The sequence below is a fragment of the Ranitomeya variabilis genome, chromosome 3, assembly GCF_051348905.1.
Source record: "Ranitomeya variabilis isolate aRanVar5 chromosome 3, aRanVar5.hap1, whole genome shotgun sequence".
In the NCBI taxonomy this organism is placed as follows: Eukaryota; Metazoa; Chordata; class Amphibia; order Anura; family Dendrobatidae; genus Ranitomeya; species Ranitomeya variabilis.
In genome coordinates, this window is record NC_135234.1 from 541,171,537 (window position 1) to 541,191,551 (window position 20,015).

Below are 20,015 nucleotides of genomic sequence, written 5' to 3' on the forward strand. Positions count from 1 at the left end.
TTGTGGGCAGGGTCCTCTCTCCTCCTGTACCAGTTGTGACTTGTATTTATTAAGATTATTGTACCTGTTTTTTATTATGTATACCCCTCCTCACATGTAAAGCGCCATGGAATAAATGGCACTATACTAATAAATAATAATAATAATAATGTGTAAGGTTGTCAAGTTGGACTACTAGTAAAACAGATCTTCAAAAACAAACATACATGCAGTTAAATGTCTACTTTTTTCTTATGGTTTTTATTTTAAAAAAAATTCCACCCTCTTCACAAAATTGATTGAATAAAAAATTATAGGAAGCCACACAATCAAAAAGACAGTACATGCAGCAGGGAGCTGTATAGGTGCGGTGTATAAGGCTGTAAATTTGACTAGTAAAACAAATGAGCAAAAATATAGCACATTATGTAGACAGTTGCAGTAAAATGTTTTGATTTTGCAGATTTTTTTGTATGCTTTTATTAATTATTCCTCCTTCAAAGAATTGCACAAGAAATGGAAATAAAAGATCACAGTCCCATGTGACTAGCAAACACACCGTCTGACACTGATTTCAGATTTGTTTTCTGTGGCTTGGTGCTGCTTTCTAGAGCATGAAGATTGAGGGAAAAAATGGGTAATTGTAATATAAATGCACCAAATCACTGATCAATCATACTTAAAGGGACACTGTCTGCACAGAATGACTGTTCAAACCAAGTACAGATGCTCAGTGCTTCATGATGAGGCCAATCATTTAAATACACCTTTCCACCTGATTGTTTTCCCTCAATCTCTACCCTTCTCTGTCTCTATGAAGCAAGGACTGTCAATCAAATAAAGAAGGGGGTAAAGATAGATGGAGGGAAAACAAGCAGGTGGGAAGGTGTATTTAAATGATTGGCCCTGCCATGAAGCACTGAGCATCTGTACTTGGTTTGAACAGTCATTCTGTGCTGACAGAGCATAAATGTTATGATCTCTGGAGTACCTAGCAGATCAAATTTCAACCATCAAGTTGCGGTTTTAATATTGCCATTGATGTCATTTTGTTATGTAACTTGGATGCAAGATCAAGCACTCCTGTGTATGGAAGAGTCAGCTAATATGGCTATCGGCTGAAGTATCAATGAAAGCCTTGTTCGGCCGACAACCATCTCATGTGTAAAGGGGTCTATAGTCTGGCACTGCTGCTGGTACCTCTTCTATCTCTCCCTTCCCTATTAATTAAATTTCTGTATTATTCGCAAAGTACTAAACTCATCATCTTCATTCCAGCTGTGAGCTTCGATGGCCTCTCACCTTACTACAGGATTCATCTTACTAAAAGACACATTCAGCATTCAAAATGCAGAAAATAGGAAGTACATATTCCATACTGATTAAAACTTCCCTAGGGGTGTAAAGAAGAGGAGGGGTCAATATAACAAATTTTAATGCACTATGGCAGGATAGGGAGGTAATTGATCTATTGTTATTGTTTCTGTACAGAATATAGATTTACAGCTTGCACATTATGCACACTGCAGTGCACACATATACACAGCACTGCTGCATACATAGTACATGCACACACAACCCTGCTGTATATACACACATATAGCTGTTATGTCGTGACTGTATGTGATTAGGAAAAGGTGCCCTGAACCATCCCTAGGATTGGGACCCTAACTATCCCTGCTCCCAAAGGTACCTCTAAAGGTGAGGCGTTTTGGGCCATCAGCCTTAGTGTTCTGCTGTTATTCCATAATCTGTACCTTCCTCCTCCCCCAGGAGGCCTGGGACAGAAATGCTAGTGTATTAACATGTAAGACAGACAGGGATAAGAGAAAGCAACAAACATACAAAAACACTCACCAAAGGTAAAGAGGTATATAGGGAATAATAGGAATGTACCAACCAAATGGGAATAGGACAATGAAGAAAGCATACACCCAAAAAACAGCACGCAACAATCTCCAGCAGCAACAACAATCTCCAATTCAGCACAGCATCTCCAAGGAGCTAGGAAGCAAAGATTTCACTAGCAAGGGAGAGAAAGTCTGACCAGATGTTATGGGGAAATGAAATGACCAGGTTAGAAACAGCTGAGAGATGGAACTGCAGTTTTCTAAAAGGCATAGAAAGGGCCATTACCCTCTTCAGCACCAAACTAAATCCATTTAATATGAAACACAAACACATTGGCTAAATGGAACTTCTGCGATTTACAATACGCAGTGATTTTCTAACCCCAGGTCCCCCAGGAGGACAAGACAATAGCTTTCCTACATGCACATACATAACTCACCAACACACAAATACAATTCAGCTACATCAACATACTTTACAGCTCAGCTACATCACCACACTTGCAGCTAAGCTACAAAACACACACAGCACAGTTAACCCTTTAACGATCGCCGATATGTCTTTAACTTTGGCAGTTAAGGGTACTTAAACTACAGCGCCTCTTTTTAATGGTTATAGCGCCCACCAGCATCAGAATTTCTCTGGAGTCTCGATTGCCGGGGGTAGCTGAGACCCCAGAGAACATGATTTGGGTCAGTTTTACCGACCCCAGTGTTGCGATCGCCGATATTAATGCTATAATGGCGACCGCAAAAAAAAAGGGTGATTTTCCATTTAATTTCTCTCTCCTCTGATGTGATCACACATTAGAAGAGAGAGAAATGGGGTCCCCCAATCACCCCCCCCGGTACCTGTGGTGTCTCTGCCGTCCCCCTGTGATGTCCACCGGGCCGTCGGAGTCTTCTTCCGGGAGAAAATGGCGGGCACATGCGCAGTGTGCCCGCCGAGATCTACAGGCCGGCACCCGGCAACAATAGGACATTTTTCCCAATGGTTCATTTTGATCACTGTGATAGACCTTATCACAGTGATCAAAATAAAAAAAAATAGTAAATAAAACCCCCTTTTATCACCCCCTTAGTTAGGGAAAAATAATAATAAAAAATATCTATTTATTTCTAGTTTTCCATTAGGGTTAGGCTTCTTTCACACTTCCGTTTTTACAATCTGCACAGGATCCGTCAAAATGTTGAAATGACGGATCCTGTGCAGATTGTAAAAACGGGTGCACTGGGCCCATTTTTCTGACGGACCCGTCGAGGCTATGTGCGCCTGTTGTGTATGCGTCTTCGCAGTGGTTTTCCGCTGAGAAAACGCATACACAACACAACCTAGGTTAAAAATAATAAAAAAATAAAAAATCGCAATATTCTTACCTTCCGGCGTCCCGCGCAGCGTTACCGATGCTCGCGATGCTCTTGGCAGCTGGAGTTCCCTGTAATGCCTTGCGTGCAATGACCTCTGATGACGTCGCGGTCTCGCGAGACCGCGACGTCATCGGGTCATTTCGCAATGCATTACTGGGATCGCTAGCTGCCAAGAGCATCAATAGTAAAAAGAGAGAGAGTGAGCAAGAATTTCCCTGACTGGAAATTCTTCCACGCATGCCCAGTTTCAAAAGACAGAACCCGTCGCTGGATTTCTGCTTTTGACAGTCAGCGACGGATCCTGCGTCCATAGGCTTCCATTATAGCCAGGGCTGAGCGACTTTCCGACTTGCAGAAAAACGTTCCTCTGAATGTTTTCTCCCCCCGACGGACAGCAATTTTCTGATGGATCAGTGCACGACGGATAAAACGGATGGCCATCCAGCACAATCCGTCGCTAATACAAGTCTATGGGAGAGAACAGGATCCAGCAGAAAAATTTGCTGGATCCTGTTTTTTCAAAAATCGACGGATTTCGACGGGAGCTAAAAGACGGAAGTGTGAAAGAGGTCTTAGAGTTGGGCTAAAGTGAGTTGGACTTGAAAATCCACCAAAAATACAAAAATATAGCAAAAAAGGCAGGGATTCTTACCTGCCCAGACCTTAAAACCAATGCACTAACAGGATGCAGTGGACCCATATAGTTAGGATGGCAGTAACACAGATGCAAGAACACCGATGAGGCAACCGTTCACAGCCTAAGAATTCATGGAGGGGGTGGCTGCTTGGTATATGATTGCACAATAAAGACTTGTATGTGGTGCTGTTCACACTATAGCAATGCACAGCATCCAGGTTAACAGCCTAGTATTTACACCCTTCTATTAGATCAGGTGGGCTGCCCAGCGCTATCAAAATGCATCCCATGTGAAGTTTACAAGACAAAATGGGCCCAACTGCACCCTGAAAAAAGTGCAAAAAACATGTATAAAAATGTGAGGTATTAGTTAATATTTTGGCCAAAATACGTAAGCTCGTAACCCCCTTCATGGGTCCTCACGCTTACGAGTCCTACTCTAAACAGCAATAGCACAAAAAGAGGACTTGAAAATCCTCCAAAAATACAAAAATACAGCAAAAAAGGCAGAGATCCTTACCTACCCTCAAGTCCTTCCGAACAGTGGTTTACCCCCACATATCAGGTATCGGCGTTATCAGGAGAAATTGCACAACTTTTGTGGTTCATTTTCTCTTTTTACACTTGTGAAAATAAAAAAAATTGGTTCTATAGTAAAATGTTTCTGAAAAAAATTTAAATGTTCATTTTTTTCTTCCACATTGCTTCAGTTCCTGTGAAGCACGTAAAGGGTTAATAAACTTCTTGAATGTGGTTTTGAGCACATTGAGGGGTGCAGTTTTTAGAATGGTGTTACTTTTGGGTATTTTCTGTCATGTACACGCCTCAAGGTGACTTCAAATGTGATGTGGTCCCTAAAAAAAAATGGTGTTATAAAAATGAGAAATCGCTGGTTATCTTTTAACCCTTATAACTTCCTAACAAAAAAATGTTGTTTCCAAAATTTTGCTGATGTAAAGTAGACATGTGGGAAATGTTATTTACTAAGTATTTTGTGTGACACATCGCTCTGATTTATGGGCATAAAAATTCAAAGTTTGAAAATTGCAAAATTTTCAAAATTTTTGCCATATTTCGCTTTTTTTCATAAATAAACGCAAGTCATATCGAAGAAATTTTACCGCTAACATGAAGTACAATATGTCACGAAAAACAGTCTCAGAATCATTGGGATACATTGAAGCGTTCCAGAGTTATAACCACATAAAGTGACAGTGGTCAGAATTGTAAAAATTGGCTTGGTCATTAAGTACCAAATTGGCTCTGTCACTAAGGCTACTTTCACACTAGCGTCGTGCTCGGCCCGTCGCAGAGCGTCGGGCCGACGTACCGACGCTAGCGTTGTTTGCGCTGCACAATGGGTGCAGCGGATGCTGTTTTTCCACGCATCCGCTGCCCCATTGTGAGGTGCGGGGAGGAGGGGGCGGAGTTCCGGCCGCGCATGCGCGATTGGAAAAGACGTTCCCGACGTACCAAAAAACATTGCAAGCAACGTTTTTTGCTGCCGACGGTCCGCCACAACACGACGCAACCGTCGCACGACGGTTGCGACGTGTGTCAATGCGTCGCAATGGGTCGCCAATGTTAGTCTATGGAGAAAAAACGCATCCTGCAAGCACTTTTGTGCAGATTTAGAGATTTGCAGCTTCTCTCCTGCCCTGCACGGGTAAGATAGATGTTTTGGAGAAGTAGAAGAGCGAACAGTTCTCTTAGTGTCAGTGTTCTGAGAAATCTGCCTCAAAGCTATAAAACGAACAAACTTCAAAAGATGCATTTAGCTATACAAATATTTGTCCATAAAGGAGTAATGTTCAACAGTATATACCATATTTTTCGGATTATAAGACGCACTTCCCCCCCCCAATTTTTTTTTGGGGGAAATGGGGGTGAGTCTTATGATGCGAATGAACCTTACCAGTACCGTTGCTGCAGTCTGCAAGCTGCGATAAAGGGGTGTCCAGCGGTGCTGCGGGTGTCTGGCGCTGCTACTCAGTGCCCTGCGGGTGCCTCCGGTGCTGCGGGTGCGCGGCTGGCGCTGCCTGATGCTACTGTGGCGGTCTCTTGTGCTGCCAGGGCCCACCCCGGCAGTCCCATGGTTTCCTGTGCAGTGGACTCCTAGAAAATGACCGCCGGGTGGGGCGGCGCATGAGCAGATGGAGATCTCGGCACTGAGATCTCGGGAGATGAGATTTCAGCACTGAAATCAGTGCCGAGATCTCCATCTGTGCATGCGCCACTCCCCCGGTGGGCATTTTGCCGGAGTCCACCGCACAGGAAATCATGATACTGCCGGGGCTCTGGCCTTTCACAAAATTTTGGCAGAGCCCCGGCAGCACCAGAGACCACCGCAGCAGCATCGGGCAGCACTGTCCAGGCACCCGCAGCACCGGAGACACTAGCAGAGCATTGGGCAGCAGCACCGGACACCCCAGCAGTGCCGCCTGGCACCGGAAACACCTGCAGAGCACCGGGCAGCAGCACCAGACACCAGCAGCACTGCTGGACACCCCTTCATTCCAGCCTGTGACCTGCAGCATCACCCCACTCCTGCCTCCTCCAGCAGCGACCCTGGGTCCCCGCTTCACCGCAACCACCACCTCCACTAAGCAATAAGACACATAGATTATAAGAAGCACCATTTTATTAAAAAAAAAATGACCTCCTCAAAATTTGGGGTGCGTCTTATAATCCGGAGCATCTTATAAAGTAAATAATTCGGTAATTAAAATGGCGCTCGTTAAAATCCCCATTCACATGGGCCGACAAAAACTGTATGGGGACCCGTCGATTGTAAATACGATTGTTCTGCACCCATGCAGAATGAGTGTAGGGCATAAAAATAATTACAATAAATGTATTTAACTAAAAAGTATGACACACTGTAGAGAATTTTACAGTACTAGGTGTCAGGTGAAGATTCTCTTGGAGACAGTTACTGTATGTGAAGAGGAGAACAAAGGTAAAATATGTCTGGAGTCATCAGCTCCAAAAGGACTATTTTTGACAGACTTCTTGTTAGCCACTTCATCCAGCAGATTCAAGAGAAACCGCGATCTTCACCCTTTAGCCCCTATACAGGAATCTGGACTTACACCTTGGTTTGCATTCTCAAAGTAACTGCTTGCTGGAGGAGAAAGCCTTCTGAAAGTATGGATAAACTAGCTGTGTAAGTAAGAGTATAGGACACAAGCCAGGTCAAGAATATTTATTATTTATTTATTTTACTCACTTAAATAGCACCATTAATTCCACAGCGCTTTACAGACATCATCACTGTCCCCATTTGGGCTCACAATCTAAATTCCCTATCAGTATGTTTTTGGAGTATGGAAGGAAACTGGAGAACCCGGAGGAAACCCACACAAACATGGGGAGAACATACAAACTCCTTGCAGATGTTGTCCTTGGTTGGATTTGAACCTGAACCCAGGATCTCAATGCTGTAATGCTGCAGTGATAACCACTGAGCCACCAGTTACTTAACCATAATTAAGATACTAGCCATTCACTTTAATTTTCACATTAATTGTGCTGTATACAAGTCATTTGCAGTCATTGCACATCATATACAGCTTACCTGCAGACATGCCGGAGCTCTTCCCTGTGGCTTATTCACATCAACAGCCACTAGTTGCCAGCCACCACTAGCATCTTCATGAAACATCTAAGGAGAAATAAAAAGAATTCTTTTAATATAGACATATATTAAATGATGTAAAAAACATTTAAAAGAAGAGTAAATTAAAATGTTTTTATTTAAGACTCGTTTCAATACTACTGTCAGAAATACACTTGATTCATTTAAATTTACTATTACACATAATAAGAAACAAGAAAGCAGGGTCCGAGGACCAACAATAGTTAAACCTAGTTTTTGGAATAAGGGCAACTACTATTTTAAATATAGTAACATTTGTAGATATATTTCCTATAAAATGTTTCAAGTGGAACATGGACTGATTGTTGTGGCAGGCTGGAAGATTGGCCTGCGAAAAACCTGGAATTGAAAAGAAATGATTCTGAGGGTCCATCCTCTATCTACACAGAACAGTATAAACAGTGTATATGAAAATGCAAAGAATGCATTGGGTGCATTTGAAAGGCGTTCCTGTGTCCATCCTCTAAATGGATTACTTTTTTTAGCTGTGCTTGAATTTTTTAGAATAAAATTTGAAATGATGAAGCTGTATTTTTATTTTTTTCTCTGTTATACAGTGTATATACCTACATTTATTATATTGAATCTTTGCAAACATGAGACACATCATCCGTAAGATATAATATATTATGTGTGGACCGATCACGAGAAATAGGCTCTATCAGTAAATGACTGAGCCCAGTAGGCTTCACGTGCATTTGACCTCTTCTGTACAAGATTAAGAAAGAACCAGAATCTATTAGTTGATCATTTGTCACTGATGGTTTGGTCCATCCTTGAATCAGTCAAACTTTTGGAGAGGGAGCTTCCCCTCTGGACAAAGGCTAAGCTTTTGCCTGGAGTTAAAAAAATTAAACCAATTCCAGACTGGAACTTGGATTGGAGTCAAGTTAAATATAAAGTTCAACTGAGAGTAATAAACCCGAAGTAAAAAAAATGGCAAACATGGTCATTTGTATGAAGATGGAGTACAACTGCCTGTGGTTTGGTGAATATATACTGTAGATATTTTTAGGAATAACAGCATGGACCGCTGGGCAGAAAGTTAAATGATCTGAAAGGAAAGACAAGTGACACTGGCAAGAGTTGAATTAATCTAGGTCTGAATAAATGATCAGTGGGAGGATGAGTAATTTACAAGAACCATTGAGCTGATTCATATATGCAGTGAAACGTAGAAGACAAAACAACAGTAACCACATGTGCTCTCATTGCATTATTTATAGTTATGCTTAGTGGTAACAATTTTGCCTCATAATAATATACAGCCATAGCCGAAAGTGTTGGCACTGTTGAAATTGTTCCAGAATATAAAGTACCGTATATACTCGAGTATAAGCCGACCCGAGTATAAGCCGACCCCCCTAATTTTGCCACAAAAAACTGGGAAAACTTATTGACTCGAGTATAAGCCTAGGGTGGAAAATGCAGCAGCTACGGTGAATTTCAAAAATAAAAATAGATGCTCCATACCGTTCATTATGGCCCCATAGCTGTGCCATATAGTGCTCTGCACCATTCATTATTGCCCCATAGCTGTACCATAGAAAGCTGTGCCATATAGTGCTCTGCACCGTTCATTATTGCCCCATAGCTGTACCATAGAAAGCTGTGCCATATAGTGCTCTGCACCGTTCATTATTTCCCCATAGCTGTGCCATATAGTGCTCTGCACCGTTCATTATTTCCCCATAGCTGTGCCATATAGTGCTCTGCACCGTTCATTATTTCCCCATAGCTGTGCCATATAGTGCTCTGCACCGTTCATTATTTCCCCATAGCTGTGCCATATAGTGCTCTGCGCCGTTCCCATAGCTTTGCCATATAGTGCTCTGCACTGCTCATTATTGCCCCATAGCTGTGCCATATAGTGCTCTGCGCCGTTCATTATTTCCCCATAGATGTACCATATAGTGCTCTGCACCGTTCATTATTGCCCCATAGCTGTGCCATAGAGTGCTCTGCACCGTTCATTATTGCCCCATAGCTGTGCCATATAGTGCTCTGCACCGTTCAGAATTGCCCCATAGATGTGCCATATAGTGCTCTGCACCAATTATTATTGCCCCATAGCTGTGCCATATAGTGCTCTGCACCGCTCCTTATTGCCCCATAGCTGTGCCATATAGTGCTCTGCACCGCTCCTTATTGCCCCATAGCTGTGCCATATAGTGCTCTGCACCGTTCCTTATTGCCCCATAGCTGTGCCATATAGTGCTCTGCACCGTTCATTATTGCCCCATAGCTGTGCCATATAGTGCTCTGCACCGTTCAGAATTGCCCCATAGCTGTGCCATATAGTGCTCTGCACCGTTCAGAATTGCCCCATAGCTGTGCCATATAGTGCTCTGCACCGTTCCTTATTGCCCCATAGCTGTGCCATATAGTGCTCTGCACCGTTCATTATTGCCCCATAGCTGTGCCATATAGTGCTCTGCACCGCTCCTTATTGCCCCATAGCTGTGCCATATAGTGCTCTGCACCGCTCCTTATTGCCCCATAGCTGTGCCATATAGTGCTCTGCACCGTTGCCCCATAGATGTGCCATAGAAAGCTGCTGCTGCTGCAATAAAAATAATAAACGACATACTCACCTCTCTTGCTTGCAGCTCCTCAGCGTCCCGTCCCGGCGTCTCTCCGCACTGACTGATCAGGCAGAGGGCGGCGCGCACACTATATGCGTCATCGCGCCCTCTGACCTGAACAGTCAGTGCGGAGAGAGAGACGCTGGGAAGACGGAGCGGCGCCCGGCGTGTGGAACGCGGACAGGTGAATATGACATACTTACCTGCTCCCGGCGTCCCGCTCCTTCCCCCGGACAGCTGGTCTTCGGTGCCGCAGCCTCTTCCTCTATCAGCGGTCACCGGCACCGCTGATTAGAGAAATGAATAGGCGGCTCCGCCCCTATGGGAGGTGGAGCCGCCTATTCATTTCTCTAATGAGCGGTCCCACGTGACCGCTCAGGGGAAGAGCTGCGGCACCCGGAGACCGTGGGACGGGCAGGGACCGCGCCAGGAGCCCCGGAAGCAGGTAAGTATGCCTCAGCGCCCTCTCCCCCTCACCCGCCGACCGTGACTCGAATATAAGCCGAGAGGGGCACTTTCAGCCCAAAAATTTGGGCTGAAAATCTCAGCTTATACTCGAGTATATACGGTATTTCTCCCAGAAAATTATTATAATTACATGTTTTGTTATATTCATGTTTATTTCCTTTCCGTGTATTAGAGCATCACAAAAAAACAGGGAAAAAAAGGCACATTGGACATAGTTTCAATCAAAACCCCCAAACTGGGTGGGACAAAATTGTTGGCACCCTCAACTTAATATTTGGTCGCACACCCTTTGGAATAAATAACTGCAATCAATCGCTTCCTATAACCATCAACAAGTTTATTACATCTCTCAACTGGAATTTTGGACCACTCTTCTTTTACAAAATGCCCCTGGTCTCTCATACTTGAAGGATACCTTCTACTAAAAGCAGTTTTAAGATCTATATACAGGTGTTCAATGGGATTTAGATCTGGACTCATTGCTGGCAACGAATATGCTGTGCGTCACGAAGGGGAGGGAGCTGTTTTTTTGCTTTATAAGCATTAATGTGCTGGTCAATGGATACTAAGAAATAAAGTGTAGTCCGCAGCCACACTTTGAAAAGACAGATTATACATATAGTCCCGATATGGACAACAGTGAGATATATTACAGTAGCTTATACAGGAATCATTCTCATAGAATAGTGGAGGTAATTAGTACAGCTTCTGATAGGAATTATATCCTGGGAAGGGAGATTATCAGAGTACAAAGTAGATAGGTGGTAATGTGGGAGTGATACACAAGCAATTAATTCAGTATATCAGTTTATGTGAAACCACACTCTCTATAACCTTGGAAACTTATGAAGGTGTCAATATCATAATTCAAAAGGATTTACGGTCACTTGTCTCCTCAATATTTATCTATGAACTCTCATTAATGACTACTATATCGATTAGTTGGAATAAATAGTCAAATTATCTATATCTCTTAAAGTATGGGAAAAGATTTATATAATATTGGCTACCACAGAAAATTTAGTTTTAATAGAGCACTTTAAGTCCATGTATATTAAAAGAACCAATACAAGTTATTTTTTATATTTGAGAATCTTTATTTAGACATTTTTTACCTTTGCCAATTTGTAAATAATATAGTTTGTCACAAAAATATTGAGACTTTGGGCCCTTACCAGCTCCCTAGAAGTAGGAGTGCCCTGGTCTATCCCAGTTCCCTGGATTACTCCTGAAGGTGGAGATGCCGGGTTCTACCCTGATCCTCCCCACCCAGGTTAGTGGGAAACTGAAGTGTATAGGAACACACTGGCCAAACAAATAAGGAAAGATTGACAGGGATAAATTAAAATACCAACCATAAAAAATACACACAACAAATAACAGAGTGGAACACAGGGGAGTTAAGAGAAGAAACTAAATAGGAGAGAATGAGGATGTGCATACAGACAAAACTCCAAGAAACAATCTCCTGAACAATCAGCAAATACCAACTACATCTCCAACTCCAGAACCAGGCAGTAAGAACTAACACTGGCAATAACCAAGTGTCGAGCATATATAGCAGCAGGGAGTGGCCAACACTGAACAGCTGAGACAATCCAAGTAGGAAATCTCCAGGAGCTTTAACTGAACAGATTAACCCTTGTACTGTTAGCAAGGAAAAACTCTGCACTGTTTAATACAATGGTGAAGTACTTCTACCAATGCAGGAGTGCGTGAAACCAGACAACACTGTTTTTGGCCTCTCTCTGTCGCAATAACGCGTAACACCAAGTTTATCTTTCAGCTTATATGTTTTAGAATGATCAACTTTATTTATTCCTTCATGTTATTTGTCTGATCCACAAACATTACTTTGTAACAAGTGCAAACTCATTAGTAAATATTTGATGATGTGATGGTGACCCTCTATAGTTACAGCAAAAGAGTTATGCCTTAAATCTAGCATTAGCATAGCCATCAGCTTTACAATAAGTCAGCTCATTGATGTAAAACTAGATTGACACATAGGACCACAAGGGACACTGTTTTAGATCATTTGACCTTAAGCAAATGTCGTGGTAACAAACTCTGACATGTTGCAAAAAGCATTTCACCCAGTCCATGTCTTGCAAGGATCTTTTAGTTTTCCTTGATAGTGATCCTGAAACATAAGACTAAGCATATATACAGTATGTATCACTTCCCGAATGCTGTGTGTCCAGAGGCTCTAGCATTAGAATTCAGCACAAACTCTTAAGATGAAGGAAGGAATGACACAATAGATGTATGTTTATCTTCCAAGGTGACTTGTTGTTATCCATTTCCTGTCAAAAATATTGGTATGTTTGATGGAACCTCAGACATAGGTTCACAACGCAAATGTTAACACAGCTTTATATCCAATCTCCTCAGAAATCCCTTAATGGTGTTTTTTTTTACTTTTGTGTTGTGGATTTAGCTTATAACTAGCTGCACAATTGATTCCAAATGCGTCCAAAGGACCTCTTTTTTTGAAAAAGGGGTCTAATGGGGTCCTGGTGTGGTTGTCCATTGTTTTTGACTGAAAACTCTATTTCTCTCATCCCATTAAATGAATTTTAGACAAAATGTGTGCAAGAGCTTTCATTGCAAAAGTCCGAACAGAGTAACGTAACCGATAAAGACTGATACATTCAACAAACAGCATACTACAATAGCCTATAATATACCTGTTACCAACCTTTTTTATTTCAAATGGAATACTTGAACAGTTTGCTTTAATGCAACACAGTTTCCGACTAAGGCCGGCCCAAAGTGCTGCTGATTGAAATTAAGTGAAGTTGTAATTAGTCATGCCCCCCCCTTGCAGCAATTGTCCGCTCTCACTAATAAGGAGGGTGCCCTTCTAAAACATGAGTCAACCCCTTCAATGGTCATTTCGACTTAAAAAAAATGTATGTTCTGCATAACTACTTGACGAGCGACTGTCACTTTACCGAATGCTTGGCATAGCTTGTATTCTAGTCATCATTCCATAGATTAATGGGGTTATTACACTTATATTTCAGTATTTATTTGGGCCTATAATATACTGGAAATTTTTCCCCTTGATGTGGTATAATTTAAAAGACAGATCCTTAGAAATATGCTTGGCTCTGGACTTCAAAGCCTTTATTCGCACTATTATCACAAATTTACCAAATCCCAGGCTTCTCTTCTGTAATCATGTTATTTAAATAATATGCTCAGAGTGCATTTCAATCATTTTCTACTTCAGCAAACATGTATCCAAGCGCCTCAAATTATATACAGATAGTGTAAATAATTCTTATTACTGATTATAACTAGTATAATCATCTCTTTAGGCAGCTGCTCCATCACATTATAATTAACCAATGCTTTATATAAGTATACATACCCTGTGAACTTTTCCACATTTTTTTCACATTACACTCACAAACTTAAAGGTTTTTGGGGGGATTTTTTGATATACCAATAAAAAGTAGCAAGTATTTGTGAACTGTGAAGGACATGATACATTGTTTTCTAGTTATTTTAAATATATAAATTTAAAAAATTGGGATGTGCATTTGTATTCAGCCTGCCTGAGTCAATACTTTGTAGGACCACATTTCACTGGAATTACAGCTGCAAATTTTGTAGGGTATGCCTCTATTAGCTTTTCACATCTAGAGGCTGGCATTTTTGTCTGCTCTGCTTTGCAAACTAGCTCTAGCTCAGTGAGATTGGAAGTCTTGCCACAGATTCTCAATGGGATTTGGGTCTGGACTGTGAATGGGCCATTCAAACACACGAATATGCTTTGATGTAAAACCATTCCATTGTAGCTCTGGCAGTATGTTTTGGATGGTTCTCCAGCTAGAAGGTGAACCTATGCATCACTCTCAAGTATTTTACAGCCTCAACAAGTTTTCCTCCAGGATTGTCCTGTATTTGGCTCCATCCATCCTCTTCCCATCAACTCTGAACAGCTTTGCATGTCCCTGCTGAAGAAAAGCACTCCCATAGCATGATACTGTCACCACCATGTTTGACAGTGGTGATGGTGTTTTCAGGGTGATGTGCAATGTTTTATTTTACCTAGCATTTTGCATTTAGCCCAAAATGTTCTACTTTGGTCTCATCTCACCAGAGCACTTTTTTTTTCCTGTGTCATCTACATGGCTTTTTGCACACTCTAAACAGAAATTCTTATGTCTTGCTTTCAAAAATGGCTTTCTTCTTTCCACTCTTCCATAAAGTCCAAATTTGTGAAGTTTATGACTAAGTGCACATTCACAAATCACAGGATTTTAAATCAGCATTTGTAAGGCAACACCAGGAGTGGGTGAAAAATACAGAAGTGGTGATGTGTTTCTATTCTACCTTCTCTTCTGATTGTTCCACTCCTGGTTTTGGCTTACAAATACTGATGTAAAATACTGAACGTATGAATGTAGCCTAAGAATGAATTACACACAGGTGGACTCAATTTACTAATTAAGTGTCTTTTGGAGTAATTAATCACTCAGGAATAATGATGAGCAAATATACTCGTTACTCGAGATTTCTCGAGCATGTTCGGGAGTCCTCCGAGTATTTTTTAGTGCTCGGAGATTTAGTTTTTCTTGCTGCAGCTGAATGATTTACATCTGTTAGCCAGCATAAGTACATGTGGGGGTTGCCTGGTTGCTTTCTGACATGAGGTGTATATCTTTTTTTGTATATCTTTTTATGAGGGGTATATAATTTTTTGTGTAACTTTTTATTAGGTGTATCTCTTCCTTTAAAGTAGAAATAAAAGAACACAATTGTGCATCTATAAACACTTAAGATATTCTATGACCCTGATCAAATTAAGTTAAAATACCAGAGGGCAACCTTATAAATCCCAAGCAGCCAGTTGTGCATCCCTGACATATGATTACCATTGATCTTACTTAAATTGCAAACCAGAATAAATGGGTTCCTTATCAATATAAAATATGTTTTTGCAAATTTGTCAGCTCATGATTTATTATGTGCACCACATATTCAAAATATACATTCTTTGTCCAACCAGATATTTAGCAGGGTAAAAACTTCTCTATAAGGTCCAGTTTGTATAAATGTTTTGGTTATTTTTGACGCACCCTGTTTTTCCACTTCTAATGTTATTGTGTAACGATTTCACCCCTCAGTGTGTCTTAGGACTCAGTGATTGACAGATCAGTCACCTAGTCTGGTGCAGGGGCGTGTTGAGCTGTCTGTGCAGTGACTGAAAGCTTCTCCATCCAATCTGAGTCTGGGAGATGCTGAGCTCCCTTCAGGTGTTCGTTGTTCCAGTGATTAATTAGCTACTTAACTGAGCTGTCTGGCCCAGATAGCTGCTAGTAGTAGATTTCACCTGTGTGGCTTGTTCTTCTGTGCCTTGTTCTCAGCATTCTGACTTTCTGATACTTTGTTGTCTTACCCTAAACTTTTCTATTGACTACGCATTTTGCTTGAATCCGCTATCTTCCTGGTATTCTGACCTTGGACCATTACCTGATTACACCTCTGTCTCTGCTCTCTGTTTATGACATACTCTCCCAGCTATTGACCTCGGACTCCTTGACTATCCCGACTCACGATTTGTCCATGAGAAGTGACTCAGCATCACACATTAAAGGGCCATAGCTTTTGTTTTCACATTGTGAGTGCATCTGCTGTCTGGTCAATACTAACCTTATTTCTAAGCTCATACATTCCACTCGACCCCTGTGATACTGCGGTTTTCACTGTACAGTACAATGTTCTCACCAGTATATACATAACTTTATTATTGCACTTTCTAGTCTTCAATTTGGTTTTGTTACCTATAATTAGGTCTATTGACTTATCTACTTTTAATTCTTCTCTCTACAACTTTGCAAAAAAAAAGTGTAAAAAGCAAATCAGTGTTAAAGGGAACCTGTCACCCCCAAAATTGCAGATGAGGTTAGCCCACTGGCATCAGGGGCTTATCTACAGCATTCTGGAATGCTGTAGATAAGCCCACAATGTATCCTAAAAGATTAGAAAAAGATGTTAGATTATACTCACCCAGGGGCGTTCCCGCTGCTGGTCCGGGTCCGGCGCCTCCCATCTTCATCAGATGACGTCCTCTTCTGGTCTTCACGCTGCGGCTCCTGCGCAGGCGTACTTTGTCTGCCCTGTTGAGGGCAGAGCAAAGTACTGCAGTGCGCAGGCGCCGGGAAAGGTCAGAGAGGCCCAGCACCTGCACACTGCAGTACTTTGAGCTGCCCTCAACAGGGCAGACAAAGTACGCCTGCGCAGGAGCCGCAGCGTGAAGACCAGAAGAGGACGTCATCTGATGAAGATGGGAGGCGCCGGACCCGGACCAGCAGCGGGAACGCCCCTGGGTGAGTATAATCTAATGTCTTTTTCTAATCTTTTAGGATACATCGGGGGCTTATCTACAGCATTCCAGAATGCTGTAGATAAGCCCCTGATGCCGGTGGGCTTACGTCACCTGCGATTTTGGGGGTGACAGGTTCCCTTTAAATGTGATCACCAGAAGCAGAAGTGGTGAACTGCAGAATGTAGGCCATCTTTACAGGTCCAATTTTCGTACAAGGTTACTCTACAGGCTGCATTTTAAAAGTAAAAGTAAAAAGTTTTTTTTGCAGTGCACACAGTGCAACAATATCACAGTGCAGCTTTGATTTTGTATTTTACTCTTGAAATATAAAAGTTTTGCCGTGATCGGTTTCTCTTTTAGACACTTTTTATGAGTCTGTCTCAGAGAACACTATATTTTTGTTTAGTTTAGGCTGCACTGCTCATGATGAATTTGTTTCAGCACTAATGTATTGTTTCAGACTGAACCAAATCTGAGTATTATTTTAAACAACTGCATATAAAGCAAATAATCTGATTCAATGCTATCATTCCAAAATATACTTTTGTCAGTGGCAGCAATGGGAAACTGGTTTACGGGACCTCTATTTCCTATTCCTATTCTGGAGAAGATGTCAGCAGTAGAGATCAGTGAATTTATGAGTGAAATTGAATTGTCTTAAAAACTTACAACAATTTGTATTCTCCAGAATGTAGATTCTTTACAATTTTCTCAGCATGAAGGACACTCAAATGGTTAAAAAAATATAACAGTACTCACTTGACAATTCACCTGTCCCATTGTCTATGCAGCCCTCCATCTGCTCCTTTGTACTGCTCCCTTTCCCCCATTATGCACATCTTTTTTGGTCTATTCAATTCAGTACATGTCTTCCAGGTCGACTGGACCTCTAATGTTACTTTGTGCTGTGCCGTCACAGAGCACGTCGTGATGTCACGTTGTGCATCGCCTAAGTGACAGCAGGCTGCGGGTACAGCAGGACAGATGAGCTTTCAGCTTTTACATTTTATAAACTTTTTACATTATATATTTATTATAAACAAACTTGGTTTTGAATCAATTTTCCATGTAAAATTTGCATTTGCTTCATTTTGCCAATTTGAATTTTGGCATAGGTGAATTCAGTATATGCAGTGTGTTCCGGAGGTGGTGCATTGGAAACATACAGGTAGCCCAAAACAAACCTGCAGTCTGCTGACAGCTATTGGGAGTAAATAGTGAGAACTTATAATTTATTGTCAACCTGTAGATTTTAATGGAAATGCTTCCATTTGTAAAATGGCTCTAACATAATGCATCACTTTAATAGCCCTGGAAACAAAGGGTATGTAGAAGATGTTCTAATGTAGCGCAAAAGGATCAGCGTCACTTTGGCCTGTGTCCCGTCGCACATGATGACAGTGTAACATGAACTAGAATTTCATGATACGTTAGATAACGCTCTAATGAAATCAGTTTACCGTGGTGGTAGCAGTTGACGTGGTGCTGCTTCGTGAACCCCACATCTGTTGAAATTGCACTCTAATTTCAGCAAAGGTCTCAATAATCACAGCAATAAACACGTTCTAAAGAAAAACAAAGTTATCAATGTTAATAAGAAGAGAACATCCATTTGCTTAATATTAACAGACGTGATGAATACATTCCAGCCTATAAATTATACAATACCTTAACAAGCCAAGCAAGGAAGAAAATTAGGGTAATGAAGTAGAAATAGGAGCGCCATCTGGGGAAACTGTCAATTGCTCTGTACATAAGGAAAACCCACCCTTCCTGAGAGGCAGCTTCATATACGGTAAAGATGCTGGTTCCTGCCAGAGAGAAACAGGTCTTTAACAAACTATGCAGCCGTGGTATCCTTGGATACAATGCACTGATAATATTCCTTTCACAGAAACTCCATCATGCAGCATGACTCACAGTCTGGATAATGCATTCAACGTCTATCCAACATATATGACAGACAACAATGGGCAAGGATGATTTACATTCATAATTGTACTGAAATCCTGGATGAATAGAAGAAAATGGGGAATAATTACTGCTTAAATGACAAGCTGCATGATAATGCTAAAGTTTAGATTATTTTAATAATTTCTATGTGCAGAAAGAAAATAAAAAATAATTATAGATGACAGGTGCTCTTCAAGTAAGAAATGCAAAAGCAAAGATTCAATGTGAATCTCTTGTGTGTCATTTTTTCTTATACCGCATAGTTGAGGAAGCTGTGGAGCTTCTGGGGTGTTGGTAAAGAAGATGAGAGTGAGCACGGTACTAATGACAAGATATGCTGTCCGAGTGACAGAACAAGGGTTCGGGGTTTTCTATATTTCCCTATGACTCCTGTCATATGTATAATAGGTTCCAGGAGGTATATATTTCATCTAGCAAAAGCTCTGTGAGTTATGTGGAAACTATGGTATCCATAGCAAAGTATAGTTTGCAAAGAACTTTTAATAAGTCGTCCAGTTGCACATTTGGCTGGCAATTCATTAAGACCAGAATTGTACACGCCAGTCTTAATGATAGGACATATAGTAGTAAGATGCATCTAATTCGTTAGGAGGCACTCGCCTTTTAATGAATTAGGTCTATCTTACAAGTGACATGCGTCTTTGCCAGAGAAATACTCTAGTTAGACTGAAGTACTTTTCTGGCACAATTTATGCCACTAAAGTGGCGTAAATTTTCAAGAATTCCCATGTTTCGCACACTTAGACAAGGCTAACTGTTACTAATGTGAAAATGTCAAAAGTTGTACAATTTTTGCACAGCTTTGGCATTGCCCAAATATTTTGTGAGCTTTAATGGTGTTTTACACCAGAATTCTGGCATAAAGACAACTTAATGAATTGGCCAGGGGGTTGGTGAAAGGTACCATACATTATTTGTGCTTCTATTTCAAATGGCTGGTAGTATACCACCAGTATAGTTATAAAAGCTGATGTATAGTCATTAAAGCTGATGTTTAGTCAAGGATCAACATAGCAGGAAATTTGCGTTTTGTGCCTGAATGTAAAGTTTAAACATTTAATTTGTGCAACAAAATAAAGCAAAGGAAAATCCCCATTTTGAATTAATCTTCTGTATCACTGTCTCTGACCGCATTGATTTAATTTTGCCTACT

General features: G+C 41.2%; 1 protein-coding gene across 4 annotated transcripts in view; it reads right to left on the reverse strand.

The window, feature by feature from the left end:
- The window catches only part of NALCN (sodium leak channel, non-selective), a 930,735-nt gene that overhangs the window by 542,624 nt on the left and 368,096 nt on the right, over positions 1-20,015 (reverse strand). For all 4 annotated transcript variants that reach the window (XM_077297076.1, XM_077297075.1, XM_077297074.1 and 1 more), the window contains 3 exons: positions 18,557-18,699; positions 18,349-18,453; positions 7,412-7,498 (listed from right to left, as the gene is read on the reverse strand). In XM_077297076.1, the coding sequence (XP_077153191.1) occupies positions 7,412-7,498; positions 18,349-18,453; positions 18,557-18,699 (335 nt within the window). The remainder of the gene's footprint in view (positions 1-7,411; positions 7,499-18,348; positions 18,454-18,556; positions 18,700-20,015) is intronic.